General features: G+C 49.2%; 7 protein-coding genes across 7 annotated transcripts; 4 read left to right on the forward strand and 3 right to left on the reverse strand.

Annotated features, from left to right (window-relative positions):
* Positions 1-1,446: 1,446 nt before the first annotated feature.
* Positions 1,447-2,982, forward strand: BDW70DRAFT_152297 (uncharacterized protein; the record flags this gene model as incomplete). Its single annotated transcript, XM_073739417.1, has 3 exons — positions 1,447-1,595; positions 1,664-2,177; positions 2,314-2,982. The coding sequence occupies 3 exons, from the start codon at positions 1,447-1,449 to the stop codon at positions 2,980-2,982; spliced, it is 1,332 nt and encodes a 443-aa protein (XP_073593412.1).
* Positions 2,983-3,185: 203 nt separating this feature from the next.
* On the forward strand, positions 3,186-3,967 carry BDW70DRAFT_141323 (putative isochorismatase family hydrolase). Its single transcript, XM_073737757.1, has one exon. The coding sequence runs from the start codon at positions 3,311-3,313 to the stop codon at positions 3,905-3,907; it is 597 nt and encodes a 198-aa protein (XP_073593413.1). The 5' UTR covers positions 3,186-3,310; the 3' UTR covers positions 3,908-3,967.
* A 3,273-nt stretch (positions 3,968-7,240) lies between these two features.
* On the reverse strand, positions 7,241-9,107 carry BDW70DRAFT_162405 (sugar porter family MFS transporter; the record flags this gene model as incomplete). Its single annotated transcript, XM_073741129.1, has 6 exons — positions 7,241-7,516; positions 7,573-7,691; positions 7,742-7,973; positions 8,026-8,077; positions 8,146-8,882; positions 8,940-9,107. 6 exons carry the CDS (start codon positions 9,105-9,107, stop codon positions 7,241-7,243), a joined length of 1,584 nt encoding a protein of 527 aa, XP_073593414.1.
* Positions 9,108-14,032: 4,925 nt separating this feature from the next.
* Positions 14,033-14,653, reverse strand: BDW70DRAFT_141326 (uncharacterized protein). Its single transcript, XM_073737758.1, has one exon. It carries the CDS (start codon positions 14,406-14,408, stop codon positions 14,133-14,135), a length of 276 nt encoding a protein of 91 aa, XP_073593415.1. The 5' UTR covers positions 14,409-14,653; the 3' UTR covers positions 14,033-14,132.
* On the reverse strand, positions 14,461-16,678 carry nimA (serine/threonine protein kinase nimA; the record flags this gene model as incomplete). The annotated part of the gene is made up of 3 exons (XM_073741130.1): positions 14,461-16,455; positions 16,509-16,561; positions 16,627-16,678. 3 exons carry the CDS (start codon positions 16,676-16,678, stop codon positions 14,461-14,463), a joined length of 2,100 nt encoding a protein of 699 aa, XP_073593416.1.
* Positions 16,679-17,269: 591 nt separating this feature from the next.
* Positions 17,270-19,412, forward strand: BDW70DRAFT_91596 (ankyrin repeat and BTB/POZ domain protein). The gene is made up of 3 exons (XM_073745191.1): positions 17,270-17,510; positions 17,586-17,671; positions 17,725-19,412. Exons 1-3 carry the CDS (start codon positions 17,277-17,279, stop codon positions 19,325-19,327), a joined length of 1,923 nt encoding a protein of 640 aa, XP_073593417.1. The 5' UTR covers positions 17,270-17,276; the 3' UTR covers positions 19,328-19,412.
* An 859-nt stretch (positions 19,413-20,271) lies between these two features.
* On the forward strand, positions 20,272-21,871 carry BDW70DRAFT_91705 (uncharacterized protein). The gene is made up of 4 exons (XM_073745192.1): positions 20,272-20,306; positions 20,356-21,211; positions 21,264-21,726; positions 21,829-21,871. Exons 2-3 carry the CDS (start codon positions 20,730-20,732, stop codon positions 21,508-21,510), a joined length of 729 nt encoding a protein of 242 aa, XP_073593418.1. The 5' UTR covers positions 20,272-20,306; positions 20,356-20,729; the 3' UTR covers positions 21,511-21,726; positions 21,829-21,871.
* The last annotated feature ends 328 nt before the right edge of the window (positions 21,872-22,199 follow it).

The following is a 22,199-nucleotide window of genomic DNA, read 5'->3' on the forward strand; positions in this document are numbered from 1 at the left end:
CTGATTTAATGAGCCATTCGAAGTTTCATAGTATAGATTGCTTATACTTAGACAATCTTCTGAGGGGACACCACCGCTTCCTCCAGCATACATCTCCCAGTACTATTTATATAGTCTCACTTTTTCACCTTTTTCCACTTTAGAGCAGTTTCTCCATATTACTAGTCGTTAGCAAGCTGCCATTATTAGAGCCCAGCTCTTACCAGCCTAGCTCTTACCCAGCCTCGCTTGTCCAGTCGGACAAACTGGAACGTGAAGAAATCACTCAAGATCCGATAGCTACAGAATCTATCCTCTTGGCCAGTTTACGTGCGGCAATGGTCATTAGTTGACGTTGATAAGTCCCCATAGATTAACACGAGGTAGTGGTAGTTTCGCCTTTGGCTGACCTTCCCTAAGACTTTTGCAGCCTCGAGTCGTTGATGCATGCAGCTCAGAGATTTGCAGAGACATTCAACGTGCCATTAGGTGTGACCAGCTCATATAGGGCTGGTATCCACTACGTACTTTACACCATGCACAGCGGACCCAAAGACATACTGACACTTTTGGCCCGTTGGACATAATACACTTCCATTCAGTCAGACGTACAGCTGCACTGAACAGGCAGTGCGGATGATGATTGATTCTCATGGCAGTGATCCACTGCCTCACCCGCCCCTCGATTCTCCTGGGCCACTCTCAGTGCCCTGACTCAGTGCCCTAACTCCTATTAGCAGCTAGATCTGATCTCTCCTCGCCGCTATGGACCAATCCGCATATGTACGCAGTAAAGTTAGCCAACATCACTGATTATGATGGATAGGTAAAGATATAAATAGAGTGATTGAGAGAAAAAAAAAAAAAAAAAAAAAAAAAAAAAAAAAAAAAAAAAAAAAAAAAAAAAAAAAAAAAAAAAAAAAAAAAAAAAAAAAAGAAAAATAAATAAATAAATAAATAGATAAATTAAGATCTAGATGTAAAATATATAAGAGAATCGCCCGCTCTTCAATTGCCGTTGCCAATCACACACCCTTCGTTGCCTGCGTACTAAATCTAAGCTCCTACTAAAATAGAAGAGCTCTTGAACATTAGTTATTAATAATATTATGATATTGGCCTTTTTAAAAGTTTGGTGCTTTGAAAGATATTGGTCCCTTGGAGGTATCAGGGTTATCAGTAGAATCTGACCTATTGCCGCCATGCAAGTGCACGGGTCTGAGTTCAGAAAACCCAGACCACGGCAATCATGTTCCTTCCACTACAAGCTTGCAATTGGTTGATTTGGTTGCATAACTCTGGTCCTGGCCTGTCCAGCTTCACTGAGTTCGAACGGGTGGCAATATTGGCTTTGTAATACTTGTCTGCCGATTTGGTGGGATCCCGATCCCGGTGGGATAGTATCAAACACGGTCAAGACAGTGCGTTGCCTGTGTCACAGCCGTACAGCCAGACTGGACAGTCAAAATGCCCGACCCCCACAAGCGATTTACATGTCATCACCCTGGTTGCACATCAAGCTACCTGCGCAAGGAGCATCTACATCGCCACCAAGCCCAGCATACTGGCCGAGTTACCTCCCCATGCCCCTTCTGCAGCCGGACCTTTGCACGAAGGTAGACGCACCACTCACCTCATGAGGCATTGTTATCTGGTTCCGGGGATTTACTGATCTTTCACCTAGGGACACTCTCAGGCGCCATGTCCGGCGCCACCATGCAGGCTCCCAATCTCAGCTGGACTCGGCTCGTGCAATACGAGCTTGTCAAGTGTGTCGTGGCGCAAAGCTACGCTGTCGAGGCGGAAACCCCTGCACTCGGTGTCGGGCGAAGGGAGTTCAATGTGTCTTTGATCATCCAGCGGCCAAGTTTGGGGTCGAGGACGAGCCTGAGCCTGGGCCTGAAGCCGACGCCGTCGCATCGAGATCAGCGTCGGCGTCACAATCCAATCCGTTACGGCAACAAGATAATGCTCAAGCTGATCCGCAGAAGCTACAGGGCCAGGCGGAGGACGAGAGCCCTAGTCTTGGCCCTGATCTGGTTGTTGCAGGGACTGCAGACAAAGATAAGACCCAGCACTGGGTAGATCTCTACTTTACACGGTTCCATCCCCACTGGCCCATCCTGCACCGGGCCACGTTTGACGTCGCCCACGAGCCGGCCTTCTTAGTTCAGACTGTAGTGATGGTCGGACTGTGGGTTAGCGGGACGCCGCGGGGAAGACGAGCTGCAACGGAGCTGCACGATAAACTGGGACTCTCTATTCTCGAGCAGAGGGTGAACTGACACTACTTGACTTAAACTCGTTTGCGACAAATTGACTGACTATGTGCAGAGCAACTGGGCCCGAACATACCGCTCACGAGGCGAAGCTGGAGAAGGGTGCGAACCCGAGACGGGGGACGGCAACCCTACCTCCCAGTGGCCGATCGCAACGTACCAAGGCATCCTGATCTACTTGATCTTTTCGCTGGTTCTATACGGCACAGACCATGCCTCATTCGAACTCAGCTTAACTTTCCAGATGAGCCCGTCTGACCGTTCCGTCCTCTCGTCCGTGGTCAAAACATGTCTCGAAAACAACATCTTCCATTATCCTCGTATGCTACAGCGGTATGTGGGTGTTGAGGATATTACCTGTATTTGGGTTGGAGTGGAGGAGATCAAGAGATTAGGGTTGGCGCTGTATAGGGTTTGTTGCATGTGTGCTGGTGGGACCGGGCGAGAGGCATCCGGGCGTCCAGATAGTGACCATAGCCGGCTGCTGCGCCTGTGCGACTTGGACTTTCCTCCTCCTGATGAAGAGTATCTGTGGGAGGCCGGCTCGAACGAGGAATTGTCGAGGCTGCTTCGACATCGGAACGGGGCTCCAGAGCAGCATCAGAAGAACGATGAGCGTGGAGGTTCTTTGATGGCAGGCGAGCAAAGGAGCTGGATATCTAGGCATATACCATGTCGATGTAGCTCGACGATCTCAGTAAGGGACACCCGGTTTGCTACATGACGAACATTCTAGCTGGATCCCTCGGTATCCCACCGGAATCCCACCATTCCACCACTTTGCTATACTCTTATGGTAGTTATTCCCCACTGGGCTTGCTTACAGATCGACCCAGTAATGAATCCATAATCGAATCCAGTTACGGACCAAAGGAACCAATCATGGATCCATTACAGATCAATTGCATTGGGCAGGCAACCCCTCCCCCGCATTTAAATACCTTCCGGACTCCCAGCTTCTGCAAAATCACCATCCTCTCTTTTCCTTTACTTTCTCCTTTACTCTCTTCTCTCGCCTCTCCTTCCAATCTGCCCACCTTCTCATCCTCAACATGTCCACCCAGTCCTTCCGCCAGATCATCGGCCTCCCCCCGTCAACCGCCACAACCACCGACTCAACGCTCATCATCATCGACGCCCAGAACGAGTACGCACAGGGCCACCTCAAGGTCCAAGATGTCGACAAGAGCCGCAAGGTGATCGCTGATCTGCTCTCCCGGTACCGCGCCGCCGGTACGGCACAGTCGAATATCGTCCACGTCGTCCACCAGACGCCTCCCGGCGCACCGGTCTTCACCCCGGACACGCCCCTAGCGGAGGAGTTCGCCGAGCTGAAACCCGAAAGTGGCGAAAAGGTGATTGTCAAGAATTTCCCGTCCTCATTTGCGCAGACCGATCTCCACGAGTACCTGCGGTCTTTGGGGGATGCAGGGAAGAAGATTGTCCTTGTCGGATATATGGCGCACGTCTGCGTTTCGACCACTGCCAGGGCGGGCGCGGAACTGGGCTATGAGGTGCTGGTTGTGAGGGACGGGGTTGGGGACAGAGCAATTCCCGGCGTTGAAGCGGATGTTCTTGTAGATGTGGCGTTAAAGGAGGTTGGGGATGCGTTTGGGACAGTGATTACGTCTGGGGAAATTAAAGGGTAGGAATAGTGGGTTGGGACATGGATGTAGGTGACTTGTTGTAATATTGCGAGACGATCTCATAGTATATAGTATATAGTATATCCAGGAACATAATTTGCCCTACTGCACCTTGACCGTTATACTGTCCGCAGATGTTCTCCCTACCTTGAACCGCTAGTACATTATAGGAGATCTATGGATCCATGAAGATGCCAAGCTCAAGATCACTGTTAGTTGTTGACATATAAGTTTGTGCCTGCACAGCTGCTTACGATCGGATAATCCTGGACATTTAGGTGTCTAGCGTCATTATGGCATTAACCTTGTGCGAGAGGAATATGGATAGAGGGTTATATTCCACCTTGATCTATATTGATAGACTATAAACCTGTAGATCTGCCCGACCAGGCAGATTTATTAGGGAAATAACAGCTGCTATATCTTTCAATCGGTTTCTAAGCTTTGTCCATACATGATCTCTTGCATTCAGCAGAATCGCGAACCAGGCCACTATGTTCGCGCGGGATCCTTCAGCCTTTGATAGATATATATTCATAAAGTCTCGGAATGGCTGGCCTCCTAGGAGGTCCGATGATTAGTTCCCACTTGTTTTTTCTTTGATATTCTTGGAGTGCCGCGGCGAGAGTACAGAAGCAACTGTGGTAGAAGGATATCTATGCTCTTGGAAACATGGACCGACGATCGTACTCACGCAGTCCTAGAAACTACAATAGCAGCTTTAATGTTCACCGGGGCAGAGCAGCACAAGGTATGGTGGATTGACCGGTGTGCGGGCTATGCGGCAAAACTGACCTGTTGAGACACAATCTGTTGCCTAGTACCTAACAGAAACAAAATAAGCCTGCCGCTGGCCCAGGTTCCAGCTGGATGTGTAAATTGAGGAAGTACTAAAGTTACGGCAGGCGAGGCTGTGGTGCGCATAGCGCCCGGTACCCGGGTGGGATTTTAGAACTGGAATGCTTCTCCTGATAAGGACAAGTATGACCAATGGGAAGAGTAATAGGAGTAATAGAAGTATAGTAGTAGGAATAGTGAAAGTAGTAGTAATAGTGAAAGTAGTAGTAATAGTAGAAGTAGTAGTAATAAGATCGAGCCGCTCAAGGAACACCATAACTAGAGCACGTTTGGGACTAGTGGCATGTATCCTAGTGAATATACTGATACTGATTGTTCGAGTTTCATGCACAGCGAAGGATCTGCTAGTTCATGCCCCAACTTAGGATTCCTGAGTTCATGCTAGTTTCATGCCCATCTCAGAATATACTGATTTGTTCTATTGCCACGCATCCGAGCAATATACTGGTGGTCCAATGGACTGTGATCTCTTCAGACTCGCAAGACACACGTCCATACCGTTCGTGTCAGATGAGGCCTGTAATTCATTAGTAGCTATCAGGATACAGTGCCAATGAAAGTACGAGAGTCGAAAGCCCGTAAAAAGCCACTGAAACGGCCAGTGAAACTGCCACTGAAAATGACACCCAAATCGCGTCAGATAATGCCACTGAAAATGCCAGACACAAAGAGCGGAAATGATGGTATTAGCTGTCCTCGTATAAATCGTGCCCTCCCATCAGGGCTCCCGAATATCTGAACTTACATATTATCATTCAACCACAAGCAGTATAAGATTTTTGATACTCTGTGATGTATTGGCACTGTCGTTCTCACATGTTGCATTTTCTGTGTACCCCATCCGGCGCTATCTCCCGAGCAGTGGCTGACTCCGGTAATTCTTTCCTTGACTATAGCACTTTCAAAGTTTGAAAGAGATCTGGCACCTCTCAGCAGCCTAAAATCTATGGCCATTTCCATTGAAGCTATCATCGGGATCATTGCTGCTATACTCTCTTCAATCCCTATCGCGATCTCCGTATACAAGGCGTGGAATCGACGTGCAGGACAGCGCTTCGGTACTAGTGTGATTTCCCAGATCACATTGAAATACGACTCTTTCTAACACTAAATTATCATCTGTAGATCGTACGGAGGGCCATGTCCTGCCCATATGGCATCCTCGAGAACACCATGGCACACCCCGGAGGCAGCCCTTTCACCAGTTCGGCACATGCCATGCTCATAATGCTAGCAAGTTCTCTCCATTCCTCTGACTGCATATAACCATGAGTGGCTTTTACTGACGTACTATCTTCCAAATACTAGTGTTGCCGATTGGGACCGATACAATCCACCTGGCGACGAGTATAACCGTGCTGCGGACCAACCATGCCGTGGCTGGTTATTGAGCTAATAGTGCTTGTGTAGTTGGCTTCCAGAGGCATTATCATTTTGACTTCCTGCTATCTAAACGTATATGACTCTTCTGCGTATCTGGGTGCATTGTGTAGGTTTCTGTACACGGCTGTCTAGACATCGTATGATATTAGAGGCAGCAATCTCAGGGCGCGTTAGAGCATGGATATTGGCAGCTAGGAACTGCACTTGAGAATGTTAGTTATATAATGGCATCCACAGTCTGAGATGAATACTTTTGTTGCGACACGAAGATAAGACAGCTGAAGAGCTAGGGTAGCCCTGGGTGGAGCCCGCGAAGGTAGTGAGAACGGTCCTCCACGCACATTATGCCCCAAATTGGCTTCATCCCACGTGAGCAGTATCGGATAGCTTGCTGCTCGTCGTGAGGTTAACAGTAGATTGGCGGCGACCTGGAGGATATCAGAATATTCGTTTTACACTCACTAGGTATGCGACTTGTCTCCATGTATTTAGGATAGAATCTGTGGTAGTCTACTAATATAATAACAAATTTGTAAAAGCATCTAGGAAATCCTACTAAGATTATATAAATACTTGTTGGAAGTTCAAGAAGCTAACTCCCAGCGACGATGACCACGTTCCAAATAGAGAGAAATCACTCCATGCATGCCGCATGCATGTTATGTCAGTACAAGTAGGTGCTCGAACCCTACGGTCCCATCAAGGCGGTACCAACTAGGTGAAACATATAGGGGGAAATTTGAGACAATATAATCCGCTTCAATCTGTAGAAACGCTGACAGGATCTCCAGGAAATACTGTTCCTTCGTTGATTATACAGCAAGGCGTATTCCAGCGGCAAGTGTCAAGGGAAATTAACATTCCATTATTTGAATGATGCAGAAGTATGATAATTCCAAGATGGCTCTCCATTAATTAAAGGGGCAATGGAGAGAGAAGAAGAGTAAATGTAGGCACTGCTATTTCCCATAGCCATTACGATCCTCTGTGAAAGCTAGTCCCAACCTGCGGATGCGTGCTTGGAGCTGATGTAAGATGTTTCAAAAACAAAACTGAATCGAACGTAGCAAGCCAGGGACATCCTTGCTGTATTCCTTAGGCAGCGCTTTCCACAGTCGTGCTCGCAGTCTTCTCAGTCATACCCATCTCGGTCGCAAAGGTAGTGTGAGGCTTCCACTTGGCAGATGTGCGAGGAGTAGTCTCCTCCATCATCTTGTCGACTTGTTCGAGGGTGAGGCCTTTTGTTTCGGGAATCAGGAAGTAGACATAGACAAATGCGCAGGCACACAGGGATCCCCAGATGAAAAACACTCTGGACTTGAGGTTTCCCTTGTCGGTATCAACCATGTACGGGGTGATAACCGCAATTATCTATGGTAGTGTTAGCGGCAAATCCCAAGATCCTGGCAACTTGAGCTATAACATACGCAGTTCCAAAGCCAATTGGAGGCCGTTGATAGCGCAACGCCACGAGAACGAATGGGCAGCGGGAAAATCTCGCCAATAACGACCCAAGCGCCAGGGCCCCAAGTGGAAGCAAAGAAAACTGCATGATGATCAGCCAGACCCAAGATCCATAGTGCGGATACCACATACAGATATAGATGCAGATAAACGAGATCTGCGCCGAGACGGTTTTACTGTTTTCTCCATCCACGGTCCCTGCGATTGCCACAATAAATTGGCAGATGACCATGCCCAGAGCGCCCCAGAGCAGTAGGGGGCGACGACCGAGCTTCTCCATCGTGTAAAAGGAGATCGGAGTAGACAAGACATTGACAATCGTGGTGATCATGCTGATGAGGAAAGGGTCATCAATGGTACCGAGCTGAATCAAGATTAGCCACCATCATCTCACAGGAGATATCAGGGTAGCATACGTTCTGGAAAAAAGTAGTACCAAAATAGAAGACGAAGTTCACTCCAGTCCACCTGCTATTGCGTTAGAGCACCAACAACCTGATGACTGATAGAACTAAGGGAGGTTGGTCTCGACTCACTGTTGCATCATCTGAAGAGAGGTCCCAAGGATAACACGACGAAGGTTGCTATTAGGAGACCGGAGACCTCCACGGAAGCAGTTCAACCACGTGGCAAAATAACCGCCCTGGGGGATAACCTGCATCTCGTATTCGTTGTTGGCCACGATTTCTGCCAGCTCTTGCGTGATATACTCTGACTCTGGGGGCTGGCCTCGCACGCGAGCGAGGGTTTTGGCTGCTTCAGCGAGATTGTTTTTCCGAACATAATAACGAGGAGACTCTGGAAGGACGAACAAGCCTATCGCAAGGATGATCGCCCAGATGAGTTGAAGGGCAATCGGGATACGGTACGACCCCGAATCAGTCCGGTTCTCCGTCCCATAGTTCACACAGGAGGCCAGCATCAAACCAATGGTGATGCAAAACTGATAGCCCGACACGATAGCACCACGGAACCTTCGAGGAGAGATCTCAGACATGTACAGGATGATGATCGCAGAGACGAAACCGACACCGACGCCAGCGATCAATCGGCCGACAGCAAGCATAGGCACAGTGGTAGATGCAATCTGAAAAGCCACGCCAGCCATAAAGACTCCGCAGCCATTGATAATCGTGATTCGACGGCCGTACCAGTCTGCCAGGTCACCGGCAATAATAGCGCCAAAGAACGTCCCGGCAGACAGAATGGAGGTGATAAGGGACTTATTCGACGATGAAATCACAAACTGCGCGGCGGGAGTTTCGCTTTTGACCTACATGGAAGAGAACGTGTGATTCTCAGCCCTACAGAAGCAGGAGATTTTACGCACCTTTCCTGTAAATTCATGGATGAAATAATCCATGCCCATGACTCCATTAATATAACCAGAGTCGTAGCCGAAGAAGATGCCACCAAAGGCCGCGAACACGCACATAAGGTACGCCTTCCATGTGACCGGGGCCTCCACGCGCTGACCAGCAATCACCGCGTCTGCCATGGCGACAACTGAGCGCGAGCGCGAGATCAGAAGCGGAGGGTTTGACGACTGTAACCACGAAAAGACCGAAACCGGACGCTGGGAGCGGGCGAGGCTCGAGTGGTAAATGTATACAGCACGCCGAAATGATGGGAAGCGACGGGATTCTCGCCGAATATATAGCCCGCCTGTTGGCGCAGAATGTTCGCTCAAGCATTTGGTTTCGCATCGAAAGTTCTGGGCAAGGTACGCGTGAGGCCACTGCCGGACCACTGCTAGGCCACTGCTAGGCCACTGCTGGTCCCAACCCCAGGATAGGTAGGATGCGGGGAATGTCGCCCTCGCAGGATTCACTCAGACCATCCATCGTCTGTCAGGGATATCCACTAGGCCAAAGAGGATAAGGCGAGAATACGCCGCCAATGCCACACAAGCTCTGACAGACGCGCTGCAAACTTTTCAAGAAGACAGCCAAATCAATGGTTACTCCGTCGTGCTGATTCCACCGTTCATGACCTTAGCGTCTCCAATATCGACCAAACGACGGCTTCTCGAAGACCATATTTTATGACTCTGTATTCGCAGCTGGCTCTTGGTTCCAAGACTCGAGATAGCTGGATGCTGAATCGTTGTTCGCGCCAGACTGTGGCTTCCCAGCTGACTCGGCACAGCTGATATCCGTCCTCTTGACTGAGACCAAGAACCAAACATTGGCGACAAACCACGCCCGCCGCGCAAAATAAATGAAACGGTAACCGCCATGGATCCAGGCCTTCAGGCCAGACGGCGTCCGTGCCAAAACGAAGGCTGGCCTTCCAAGGCACTTGGCGGCCCGACGAGCCAGTATCAGCTGAGTCGGCCTATACTCGGTAATTATGGGCAAATATCGGGGTAACAACCGTATCATCATTCATAATTTGCTAACGAGGACTCTGGGTCTGTCGTGTATACACGTGTATACATATATCCAGGATTCCATCGAGCCCTTGGCCTGCAGCTCTAGCCTCTGTTGAGATAGGCTCCTACGGGACCTGCCCTCTGACCGGATATGACGATAGCTGATTTCGAAAGAGAGGCTTTAGGGCGCAGCGCCACTGTTGCATATCCTGAATGCTCCAGAGTTGCTCTGGCTTGAAGTCTGCTGAATCCCCGGGGGGCCCCCCGGGGATTCAGCGGATCCAACTAACCAGTTGGATTAGTTCTCGAACCGCCGTCATGTGGACGGTGCACGGCCAAGGTAAGATTAGTCAAATTACAATTGCCTTGCACGCATATGCCTTTCGCTACTACGGCCGTATCGCCTTCTGGATCCCGAGGTCGCAGATAGCTAATCCGGACACGGCTGCACTTGCAGCTCCCAACAAGCCAACCGGCTCATTGGAACACCAAGTACAGAGTTCGAAGCAAATGCAACCCTGTTCCCCAGAGACGTCGCCAGGCCTATCGTCAGCGGTCACCTAACCAGCCTCCGGCAATCTCCATTGGTGGCCAAGCCCGCGCTTATCCTTGGCCCTGGCCAAGAGGATAATTTCCGCTTCGTCTAGCCGTGAAGTATCCCGAGCATCCGCGAAGTTTCCAGCTGGCTTGACGGTTCTTGTAGTGAATTGTTACTGGCTTGAACCTGGAGAATGTCGCCAGATCGATTGCGTTGAGTAGAAGGACTGAGATCAACCGTTGCGGCCTCTTTGTTCGTTGCATAGATATTTGTATATTTGTCCTGTATTTTTTCCTTATAAATTTCTTATTACTTTATTTTATATATTTTATTTAATTATTATTTATCTTTACATTGGAGAAGTTATCTCTAAACTCCAACCACACAAAATTTAAACCCTTACATGGCACGTGCTCGGCGCTGCCAGGAGATACTCTGGTGTTTCGCGTCGAAAGGCGCGGAAGAATTTCCAAGCAGGTTATAGCTCGCCACAGTAGTTTGCCAATCAGCTCCAACATCTCGCACTATGTCGTTTTAAATCAGCAAAGTGCCGGGAGGCTTCCAGGTTGCAGGCCGTCTCGGTATAATAAACCAGCTCGAGTTGACTCATGGGACAGTGAATTTTAACGACTATTCTCAACTCTCTACCCATATCCAATTCCTGCCCTTCCTTTTGAATAGAATGGGTTGAGACTTGTCTAAAGGTTAATTCGTCACTAACACTTTCAACAAGCCATAAATAACTACATTGAAATAGCAGGTGCTGCTGATATAGCAAAATCTGTATATAGCATCCGCCTAACCCTTGACCGATTTGGTTCTGCCAGACTCCTCCCAGACTCCTCCAATTTGAGTTGTCCGCCCACCGATTTATATAATCAAGGCACAGGCTCCGGAATATAGAACTGGATCACGGAGCAGATACACCTAGTCTTGTTGAATGCGCCCCCTGAATCCCGCTCCGACCCGCCCCAACCCGCCAAGACATGAGCTGGGTTGGATTGTATGGAAACCTGGTAAATCTTAGGTTATAACCAGTTTACTTATAACTGTTATGGATTCGGCCAAGTTTTGATATCTGAGCAAGGCGCCAAGGCAAACAATTGAGGCTCGAGCAGCTTCATAGCTCTGCCAGTTGAAATGGTAGCAAGATGCTGAGATACTGTTTGGCTAGACGTATCCGAGTAGCAAGCAAAGAGGTTAGCTGGCATAAAGCATATTGATATTGGAAATGGCTCCATAGGTCAGCCATTCCTCCTGTCTTGTCATATGCCCATAGGTTGTTACAAACCAGCCTTTAAACCCTGCATTCTGAGGGTATTTAGATGTAACGGCCAGTCAGGATAAGTTTCTGGCGTTGCTTTAAGAGCCTCTCAAGGTCAGCTACTGTTCCTGTCCTTGAATAACCAAGTACATTGCCGAGGTTTTTAAGAATTGTGCTCGGCTAAAATGCTTTGCTGGTCATGCTTGGAGTGCGTCTTGTGCAATATGAATGGCCTCTTCAGGGTCAACAGCTGCTCCTGTCCTTTAATAACTATCCAGAAGTCCAATCCCAAGATTATTGATATTTTGCCCAGTCAGGATGATGTTTTGGTGTTGCTTTACAGCTTCATGTGACTTGATAGCCTCTTCAGGGCCAGCAATTTCTCTTATCCTTAACAACCTGTTACCGAGTTGAGTTCTGAGAGTGTTTGAATATAATGGACGGTGAGGATCTGTTCAGGAGCTGCTTTAACAGCTTCTCGCGCAACTTGGATAGTTTTGTCAAGGTCAGCCATCTCTCCTGTCCTTGAAGATTTGATGTTGAGGCAATTGCAAGATTGTTAAGATATCCCGCCCAGTTAGGATCATCTTTTGGTATTGTTCCACAGCCTCCTGTCTGACTTGGATAGCCTCTTCACAGCCAGAATTGCTCCCGGCTCTGAGTATATATCCTCATGGCTGTTTGCAAGGTTGTTAAATATTGTGGCCGGTCAGGGCGATCCTTTGGTGTTGCTTGGACAGCTTCCCGTGTAAGTTGGATGGCATCTTCAAGGCCAGCTATTGTCACAGGCTATGGCCTGGATTTTGGTTGTCGGCGATGCCCTCAACCAGGGATGATTCCAGAGATCTAAATAAGGTCTCTGCAACATTGGTATACAACCTCGGAATTGCAGCGCGCAGCTTCGGTAAAAAGATCCGTCGGCATACAGTTCCGAAAAGTCTTGACGTGCGACCGGAAAAGGTTGATAAAAGGGAGGAGGACGATATTTGCGCTTCTATCTTTTGTTTCCTTCTCTAATCTTGTGGTACTCGTTTATACAGGACAGCCAGTTGAAAATAATACTGCCTACGCTTGTTACAGCTATTGCTCCTATGCTTGAGTATCTGTTCTTAAGGGCGTCCGCGAGATTAAGCAGATAACCTTCCCTCTAAGGATCATCTTTAGGTGTTGCGTCGAGAGCTTTCCGTGCAAGCTGGATATCGTCGTCACGGCTAGCCATTACTCCTGTACTTGGATATATGGTCTGATTTCGGTCAATGAGCAAGAGATATTCACCTGCCAACAAATCTACTACCCATCCGGTTATTGAGGCTTTAGAAAACAAAGTCAGATAAAGCTCACTAACTCGCAGATACTAGGAGCTTCTGAGCATCAGTTCTTCAATACAAGAAAATGGGTCGAGGTTAAGGCTCTTTGTCAGCTCCATGAACCTGCAAATGAGGCTATGTCACGAGACAGATTGCTGAAAGCACAGCAAGCCAATATTGATAGCAAAACTTATACGGTCTGTCTTGGCATAATATTCTGGGAAAAGGCATTATTTATAAGGTTGGTATTTGTCAAATTACTTGGTATATCTACTTGGTATATCTTGAGGAGAGGTTCAAACGCCGTGTCTGCTTACCCCTTTTAAGTGAGAATGCAATATGATACCTATGATTTGCACAGGAGAAGAAGGGCAGAATAAGGTTGTCGATTACAAGCACATAGCCTACTAAGAAGCGTATGCCTTTCAAGATAGACGCTCAATCCACTCGAGGATAAGACCCCGAGAGAGCCATTGAGAGGCAAGTTCCTTCGCCATTGGAAGAAGAGATACTTATCTAGGCGGTTTCGAAGTCAATATCTCCTGGAGGACCACAGTAGGTGCCGGAGAAAGTGAGATGTATCAGGGCTCGCTTAGGATGAACTGGGTCGCGCTGGTGCGTTGCCAGGCCCCTAGGATGCTGACATTTCCTCGACCGTGCTGAGGCGGGAGGCCAGCCAGCCGTACCTGGTAAACATTCTACAAGGGAGTAAACTCCGGCCGGTCAGCCATGACTAGTCCTCTCTAGGCTATGAACTCTGGGCTAACCATGGAAATGAGAGTCTAGAGACGATAAGATTATGTTCAGTATTGAGGTCACCATATCTAACCGACTGAGATTGAACATGGAATGTACAGCTGAAGAACCATTAACCCAAGATCCAAGATCCATTGTATGAACGCCACCAAAAAGAAGAAAAAGACACCAGGTATAAGAAGAGAAAAAAAAAAAAAAGGGAGATGTACAATCCAAATGAGCGGACAGTCTAGTCGACGCGCAGGCACTAGACTTAGATGCAGATAGCTGTACAGTGGTGACAATCAAAAGCAAAAGGTCGTCACTGCATTAGACAAAGGAAAGTGTGCTTGTATCGCGAGTAGGAAAGACAAATCTCCATAAAGATGCAGCAGCGCAAGAAATGCATCATTGCCCATGTCTTGCATGGTCACGCTCTGAATGTATGCAGCCCAACCGTAACTCCAAGAATATAATATAGTATTAAGTGGTCCATCGACCCAAAGGTAATCCAAGTGCCTTTCGCGGGTCAACCGCCAAAAGGGAAAATCGCATTGGCTGCATATCTGAGTTGCAGCCATATCGCAGGCTTGTCGACAAGAAGCCACCACCGGTTAGGACGATCTCGCGTTTTCACCTCAAGTTGCGAATCACCTTCCTTCCCCTGGCCAGGAAAGGGCTCGGCATCTCATCCCGTTCAGGATCCCAGACCGCAGGTGGGTCACGGTCGGCTGACTTCATGGGAACGGAGCAGCCAGACCGGGAGTCACTGGCACAACGCTTGACCTCGTCGATGGGGCGGCCACCGGCGCGTGCTTGCGCCAACTCGACCAGCGTTCTGCCGCCCATATTGCGCTGCATGACGGCTTTGAACATCTCGTCACCACCGTTCATTTTCGATGGGCTTGATTTGACGCCGTTCTTACGGGTCGGCGATCCCGCATCGGCAGCGAGGTTGGCGGACGATGGAATCTTAGACAATCGTCGATGGGGTGACCGTGACTTTGATTCCCTCACATCAGGCGCCGACATCTGAGGGAGTCTTGAAGGATTGGCCGGGAAGATGGGAGGTTGGGTGCTTAGCTTCTGCATTAATGCAGCCGTGTTTTGTCGCAGAAGTGGGCGAGACGGAGCTTTGAAAGGATCGGGCTTGACCTTTGGTCGAGTGGGCGATGGAAGCTCCGGTGTGTCGTCCTCATCGTCCGAGTACGCCAGGTTGGGCTCGAACTTGGGACGCTTTCGTTCCCCTTCGGCGAATATATTCTTGCCAGAGTACGTTGCGGAGGTGCGGCGAGGCGACAGAGAAAGAGACGCTATTGAGATGGGCGACGGCTCGGCCATTTGTATGTCCATTGGGGAATCAACAACCGTCTTAGAGCGGGTGAAGGGGGTGCGTGACTCTTTTTTGGGCAGCTTGGCAGCTTTGTTCGTCGGCGACTCCAGTGATAATTGGCTAATGTCTGTACTCGAAGGGAAGTCGGAGTCTTCGCTGTTGCTGGACGACGTCTGGGAGCTGTGACCACTAGATCGCAAACTATCATCTTCACGATAGTTGGCGTTTCGTCGTTGCTTTTCGACTTCCTGGGCTACACGATCCTGAACCTCGCATTCAAATCTTTTGCGGAGCTTGTCTAATTCGTTTTGAACTTGGCGATCGATCTCTAATCTTGCCTTTACCTCCCACTCCCGCCGGATAGAGTTCTCGAGCTCAGATCGAATTTGTTGCTTCTCTTTTTCAAGCTTGGCAAACGCTTGTTCCACATCCTTCGCCTTTTGCATGGTAGCCTCCTCTCGCTTTCGGGCTGCTCGGGATAGGTTGTTCAGTTCCACCTCCCTCCGCATAAGGCGGATGACGGGAGTGTTGATGAGGGTAGCCGTGTCGGGACGATGGTCCGGATTGACACGCAGGCAGCTCGCAATGACATTCTTTAACTCTGATGAGTAGAAGTCGGGCAAGGGGGCAAATTTTCCTTCGCGGATCTTCTGAACAAGTTGGATGTGTGTCCGCGCGTTGAAAGGCGGTTCCCGCTGGCAGAGCTCGTACATGATACAGCCAACGGCCCAAATATCGGACCGTAAAGTGTATTTCTCGGCTGCGCAGATTTCTGGAGACATGTAGAATGGCGTTCCGACATAGGTGGACGCAAAGTCGTGAGAGTGCATCAGCTTGGACAAGCCGAAGTCGCCCAACTTGACAGTGTTGTCTGACCCGAGAAAGATGTTCTCGGGTTTCAAGTCACGATGTAGAATGGTCATCTGAGCCTGTTTACCCTTAAGGCCCGAAGGCTTTGGAGCAGGCCCTAACAGGTTTGATCCCACCTCTGCCGGATCCGTACCATAGTGACACCGATATAAGGCCGTTACCAATTGCGACAGTATGCGCCAGACGAAATCCTCCTCAGCGTATTTATTCGTCCGTTTCAGATTCTTGATGACCATACTAAGGTCTCCGCCGCCACAGTATTCCATGTAAAGGTAGAGGTCCTGACTTGCTTTGAGGTGTTCGCGGTGGTAATAGGCGACGATGTTCGGGTGTCGCAGAGAGCTCAGGATGTTGAATTCGGCCGTCAGCTGCTCTCTTTCTTTTGTGGACATCTTGATATAGTTGATTTCCTTTCGGCATAGTATCTAGACAGTCCCTTGTGAGTAGGTTACACCACAGGCTTGCCGGTCTGCCTTACAAAACCATCGGATTTTCGCTTCACTTTGCGAATGATGCCAAATGAGCCGCAGCCTGGTGTGGCCATCGTTGGTTAATGACACTACAATGACATTAGGGAATCAATTTTGAGCTCATACCAATTTTCTCCAGCACCTCATACTTGTCTGCCTCCGCCAGTGCGATTGCCATTGTGGCCGTCTAGCAGGGATTGAGCGTCGCTTCAGCAGGTAAAGGTTATCGAAGGAGAGAATGGTGAATGGCAAAGGTAATGGTCCTGGCGCATTGACGATTCGGCCCGATTCAAATAGTTCCTGCTGGTTAGTAGTTGAAGAAGTCGGATGAGAACATGGAGAAGGTTGAAGCTTTCGAGAAGTTGGTATTGTACTGGCCCTGGGGGGTGAATGTTTGGTGGATCCTGTTGCTGAGCAACGGACAACGCCGTAACAAAGCCTTACCTGCATAGAGAAAGCGGTGAAATCTGATGCGGGAGCGTAAGGAACATCATTATTGAGTAACCCCTGGAGGTGCTGAGAGAGCACACATCCCTTCATGCAGACCCATTACACAGACTTTAAGTACACAGTTCAGTGATATCAGCTTGGTGCAGCATTTTGCAGGCGATGAAGATGGTCTGTTGCAAGGATGCGTTTAAGGCCGAAATCAACCTTTGGAAGGCCGGCCCCTTTCCGAGATATCACGTGAGTACACTCCCCTTATCGATAAGCTGTTGGTGTCCCGCATCCTCCGAGCCCTCCGCCACCATCAAGCAACATTCAACTTCTTCAACATGGAGGAGAGAACTGTGCTGCGCAAAGACCAATTGGAGATCAGCTTGCACAATGAGAAGAAGCTGATTCAAGAGGGGACGATAATTGACGACAACCCTCTCGACCTGAGCGAGCCGTTTAGGGAACTTTGCGAAGCTTGTCGCAAGGGGGATCTTAAAGTTTGTCAAGAGAAGATTACTGAGGGGGTCAATATCAATGCACGGGATCCTTATGACTACACCCCCTTGATCCTGGTGGGTGGTACCCTGTCTGTTTTTTCTAATAATAAAATCTCGCCGGGATAGTTGAAGGTATAACTGACAATTCAGGCGAGTTTGTGCGGGCACTACGAAGTCGCCCAGCTGCTTCTGGAGTCTGGGGCTCTATGTGAAAGAGATACATTTCAGGGAGAGAGGTGCGTTTGCTTTTATCTATACCTAAATTGCCGCTAACTAATCACATTCATAGATGTCTATATAATGCCTTGAACGACCGTATACGAAATCTGCTCCTCGAATATGACTATTCGAAATCAACCGACCCTCTCCAGCCTCTTGCTGCCCATATAGCTTCGCTTCTGGTGCGAGATCAACCCAAAACGTCTGATATAGAGGTGGATGCGGGCGATGAGACTTTGTATCTGCATAAATTTGTGCTCGCTGCTCGATCACCTTACTTTCGTCAAAAGTTGAAGGCTGCTCCTGAGACTACAGCATGGAAGCTACCCAGTAACATACCACCGCAGGCTTTCGGAACGGCGATCAAGTACCTGTATCTCGGAGAGCCTCCGAGAGATTTGAGGAGCGGTCCGGGGACAGGGTTCACTGAGTCAGAGGTTTTCGTCGGAATCAACAAGATCGCCAAGTATCTAGAAATCGGCACTCTTGTGGAGAGCATCATCGACAGCGGTGACAGGAGGCTGGCCCGGCAGAGAAGGACGACGGAAATTGCGCGAGGACGAGACCAGCTTGATGAATGGTTCCGAGACAATGTTTTGCGGAATAAGATACAGATCAATACAGCCAATGTCAATGATGTAAAGTGGGATCATAACAATCCTATCTTTGCGGATGTCATACTCCAAGCTGATGAGCTTCCTGAGGACGACCTTGACGGAGATGATATTGGCTCTACTGGCCTTCCCATCGGTCCCATAGAATCTTCGGAATCAACCAAGCCTCCACAGAAGTCTGTCCTTTTCCCCTGTCATCGAGCCATGCTGCTGCGGTCCGAGTTTTTCCAGACCATGTTCAATTCTCCCTTCCGCGAAGCTCACATGAAGGAACATCTTCACATCATTCCTGTGAACTGCTCGCCGGATGTCTTGGAGATTATCCTGACGTTCCTGTATACCGAAAGGGCAGACTTTCCGCTTTACGTTGCTGTTGACGTGCTGTTTGCGGCAGATATGCTCTTCATCGAAAAACTCAAGACAAAGGCTGCGGTGGTTATCAGCACTCTCGGTAGCGGTAGCATGTCACAGGCGGAAGCCGCGAAAACTACAAAAGAAAGCGCAGAGGATGATATCGATATATACGCCATCATTCGTGCCGCGTGGATGACGCGAGTTCAGCGGCTTGAGGAATTCGCTGCTCGGTACCTTGCCTATCGTCTTGAGGCTTATATAGACTCGCCCGAGTTTGCAGAGCTGATACAGGAATCAGCGTCTCGTATTCAAAAACGACAAGAAACCGATTCAATCGAGTTACTAGATGACATCAGGTTCTACCTCAACGAACGATTTAGACTACGTTTTGACGACGCAGGCATCGAAGAGATGATGGAGGAGACGACCCAGCAGCAGCTCGCAGACCAGATCGCTACTGACGAAGGCATTGAAAAGGTCACCGGCGGTATTGAACAAATTGATCTCACTCCGAATGCCCCTGCCCATAACAAAGACGATCGATCGCCTGAGCCTCCCGCTGTGAACGGACTGGGTCATGGCCCCGTCATCAGAACACTGGATGGAGAGATTGCAGACGACGAACTCAGCAGGGACGCAATTAACTACCAGATCTTGATGGAAAAGCTCGACCGAATCTTAGAGAGCTTGAACTTGGACGCATAAAGCGTTCCAAGTGCCCAGCTGCTCTCATACAGAAGATGAGTTGACGACTGACGACGTAATGCCGGGTACATACATATTCAAATGGTCCCATACGAAGATATAAACAATAGAAAGCGGTATAATTCGGTACCGAATACTTTGCTATATAAGAATACATTTTTCGATCTTTTTGGCGCACAGCTACGGTAAAAATATATGTTTCCTTTCGTTTTATCCAGTTCAGCATAAATACAGATATCACAACGCTCGCTAAGCTTTCTCAAGAAGACGCTCACATATACCAAGTCCGAAGACCCCCCTCTGGTTAGGGCAGCGAAATACCACCGAGGCCATGGGATCCTGTAGTGATCACAAGGGCAAAAGCGACCAACATAATCACCGGTCTTGTGAAGATAAGCTGCGCTACAATCCATGGCAATCCAGTCTGAACAGAAGACTAGCACATACGTGAGTCATTGCGCTGCTGATAATTGAAAATGAGTCTCCTACATCAACCTGTGCTCTTGATAGCAACCATCATGCGCACCGGCCCGCAGAATCAGCGCGAACCTTTGAGCGCTCGTGCATACTTTCTTTCGTATAATTCGAGCAACGCCTAGGCGAGACAAAGTCAAATGATATCAAGGTTCACAAAACGGGCATCAAAGCCGGAAAGCCGTAAATCTCTCATCGAAACGTCCACCATTTCAATCCTGACACTGAAATTGTCGCAGCAAGGTGTGATTCTGCATCACTAGGCAAGAATATGAGGTAGGGCTTGCGTTATCATGCTGGCAGCGCAGAGAACGTGCCTCGCAGTCTCATGGTATTTCTAGTATGGGTCGACCGAATCATGCGAGATTCGCTATACCGGAGACTCAAATGAGACCCAAATAGAGAAATTACAGACTACTTGCAGACAAGGCGGATCACAGAGAACCTCCACCCCACGAATTTGACTTTCTTTTTTCCGATCGTATGCATTGGATTGGAATGAATGGTACGGTGTGCTCACCGCGTGGGATGATAGACGCTGATTGTCGGCACAGCCCACCAATATTCAAATCTGCGAGATCATGCATCGAGGACCACTTCAGAAGGTTCTTAGTCTGTTTTCCGTACAGTTGCTTTTTAATCTGAGGCGATGAGGCACGTCAGCCTACCAGGCGGCCGAGCGCTTATAGGAAATGTGGACAAAAGAACCTAATCCTGCAGGCTTGAAAATCAAAGCGCAAAAACTGCGGTGACCACCTCAAGGCTGATTGGTGATCTAATCATTCTGGCCCCTTCCTTTTTCTCCTGGTGCATCCTGGCGGTGCAGCAATCGGGCATTACCGTGGCGGATCGCCCTCGAAACGCATGGTCAATCTGGGTCGGAATTTTTACTTACCAATCAGCAGCTTGGGAAAGCAGACAATGGTCGATGTTGGGCGTCAATATGGTGGCCACCGCTATTCGAGTGGATGACTTTAATGCACTTTCCAACTTTATTCCTGGGCAAGGCTTGCCACGACACAGCGAACATCCTGATCTTGCGTCTCCAAAATCCAGTCTGGATCGACTACTCGACGAGTCGATTATGCTCGCGCTCGATGTGTCCCCACTGATTTGCTCCAAGAGGCAGATCGCCACAGCCACCGTCTTGAAGGTGTGCGGGGGAGTTGGATTGATTGGTGCGAAATTTGGCGAGTTGGAAACCGTTGAGCTATATGGCAATGACTCAGATATGACCTCGCATCTGCCGATGGTGGGCGAGACAAAGAGTTACAGCAACAGGTTTTCGGAGTTTACCTCGAACACATCGTCTCGCGCCTTCAGACTGGGTGCTAGTATGATAAGAGCTGACGCCATCGTGGGATTCATGGCGGGGCTCGAGCTGAGGGGCAAACGATTGCCCGTCAAACGGTTTGACTCGCACCCCAGTAGTGAGCGGCACACTAACTTGATACGGCTGTAGTCTTCTGTATGGTAAATCATGCGGCCAGGCGCTCGCCAGCGAGCGGCGCAGCAGCATGATCCCTGGCGGCTTATCGCATCGAACAACAGTAGATGATCCATCGGGCGTGCTTGGATGGCTTTGCGTCAGATGCGCACGTAAGGCTACACTGATACTCGCCTCCTCCATCAATGACGATAACCCAAGTGGAGAAGTGTTGGCCCTACTACGACATGCCTTTGCAACGATCTCTGAAGGTGTACTTTGAGCAGTGATAAGATGGCAGTATTATAGCTCGCTCTCGGCGACAGGGTTGCCAAACCAGGTGATGCGAGGCCAATGCAGGCATCTGGAGCCGTTCGAGTCCCTCCCAGGTGTCTGGTAATCTATTCCAGAACTGTCTTCGGCACCTACCTCCCCTTTGAGTCTTGTCATACGTACTAGGCTAACCAGGCTTCTATCCGAGACACATGGATGATCTCCGGTGAGACAACGGCCTTGTGCCTGTCACCACCACATTTGCGTTTGCAATCTTCCTTCCGCCCGCCACTCCGTTCCCTAATGAGTTATGCTGACGGTGATCAAGCATCAAGCAATTTGTTGGCGAATAAGGGCTTAACGGCTTATAAACGAGAGTAAGCAGGAGGGTGCAATCATGTTACTGGGAGGCTAAGATCAGTGCGCTAAGTACAGCTCATCGTCTCATCGAAGACGATTACCAGCGGCTACCCACCAGAAGTAGGAGCAAATCAGATCGCTGATCGGTGTGTTGCCTGGTCTCTGAGACGAGCACATGGGGAGCAGCCATAAAAGACAAGGAATATATCTTAAGCAATATACGGAGGATCTCGGCACTTTCCAGGTGTCAAAGCTACGATTAAAGGATGCTCTGACCTGTTTTTGGGGCCCCCCTCCCTCCCCCACGAAGGAATGCAAGCCAGCCCTGCTATATGCAGG

Source organism: Aspergillus foveolatus (assembly GCF_047715535.1).
Source record: "Aspergillus foveolatus strain CBS 279.81 unplaced genomic scaffold BDW70scaffold_49, whole genome shotgun sequence".
In the NCBI taxonomy this organism is placed as follows: Eukaryota; Fungi; Ascomycota; class Eurotiomycetes; order Eurotiales; family Aspergillaceae; genus Aspergillus; species Aspergillus foveolatus.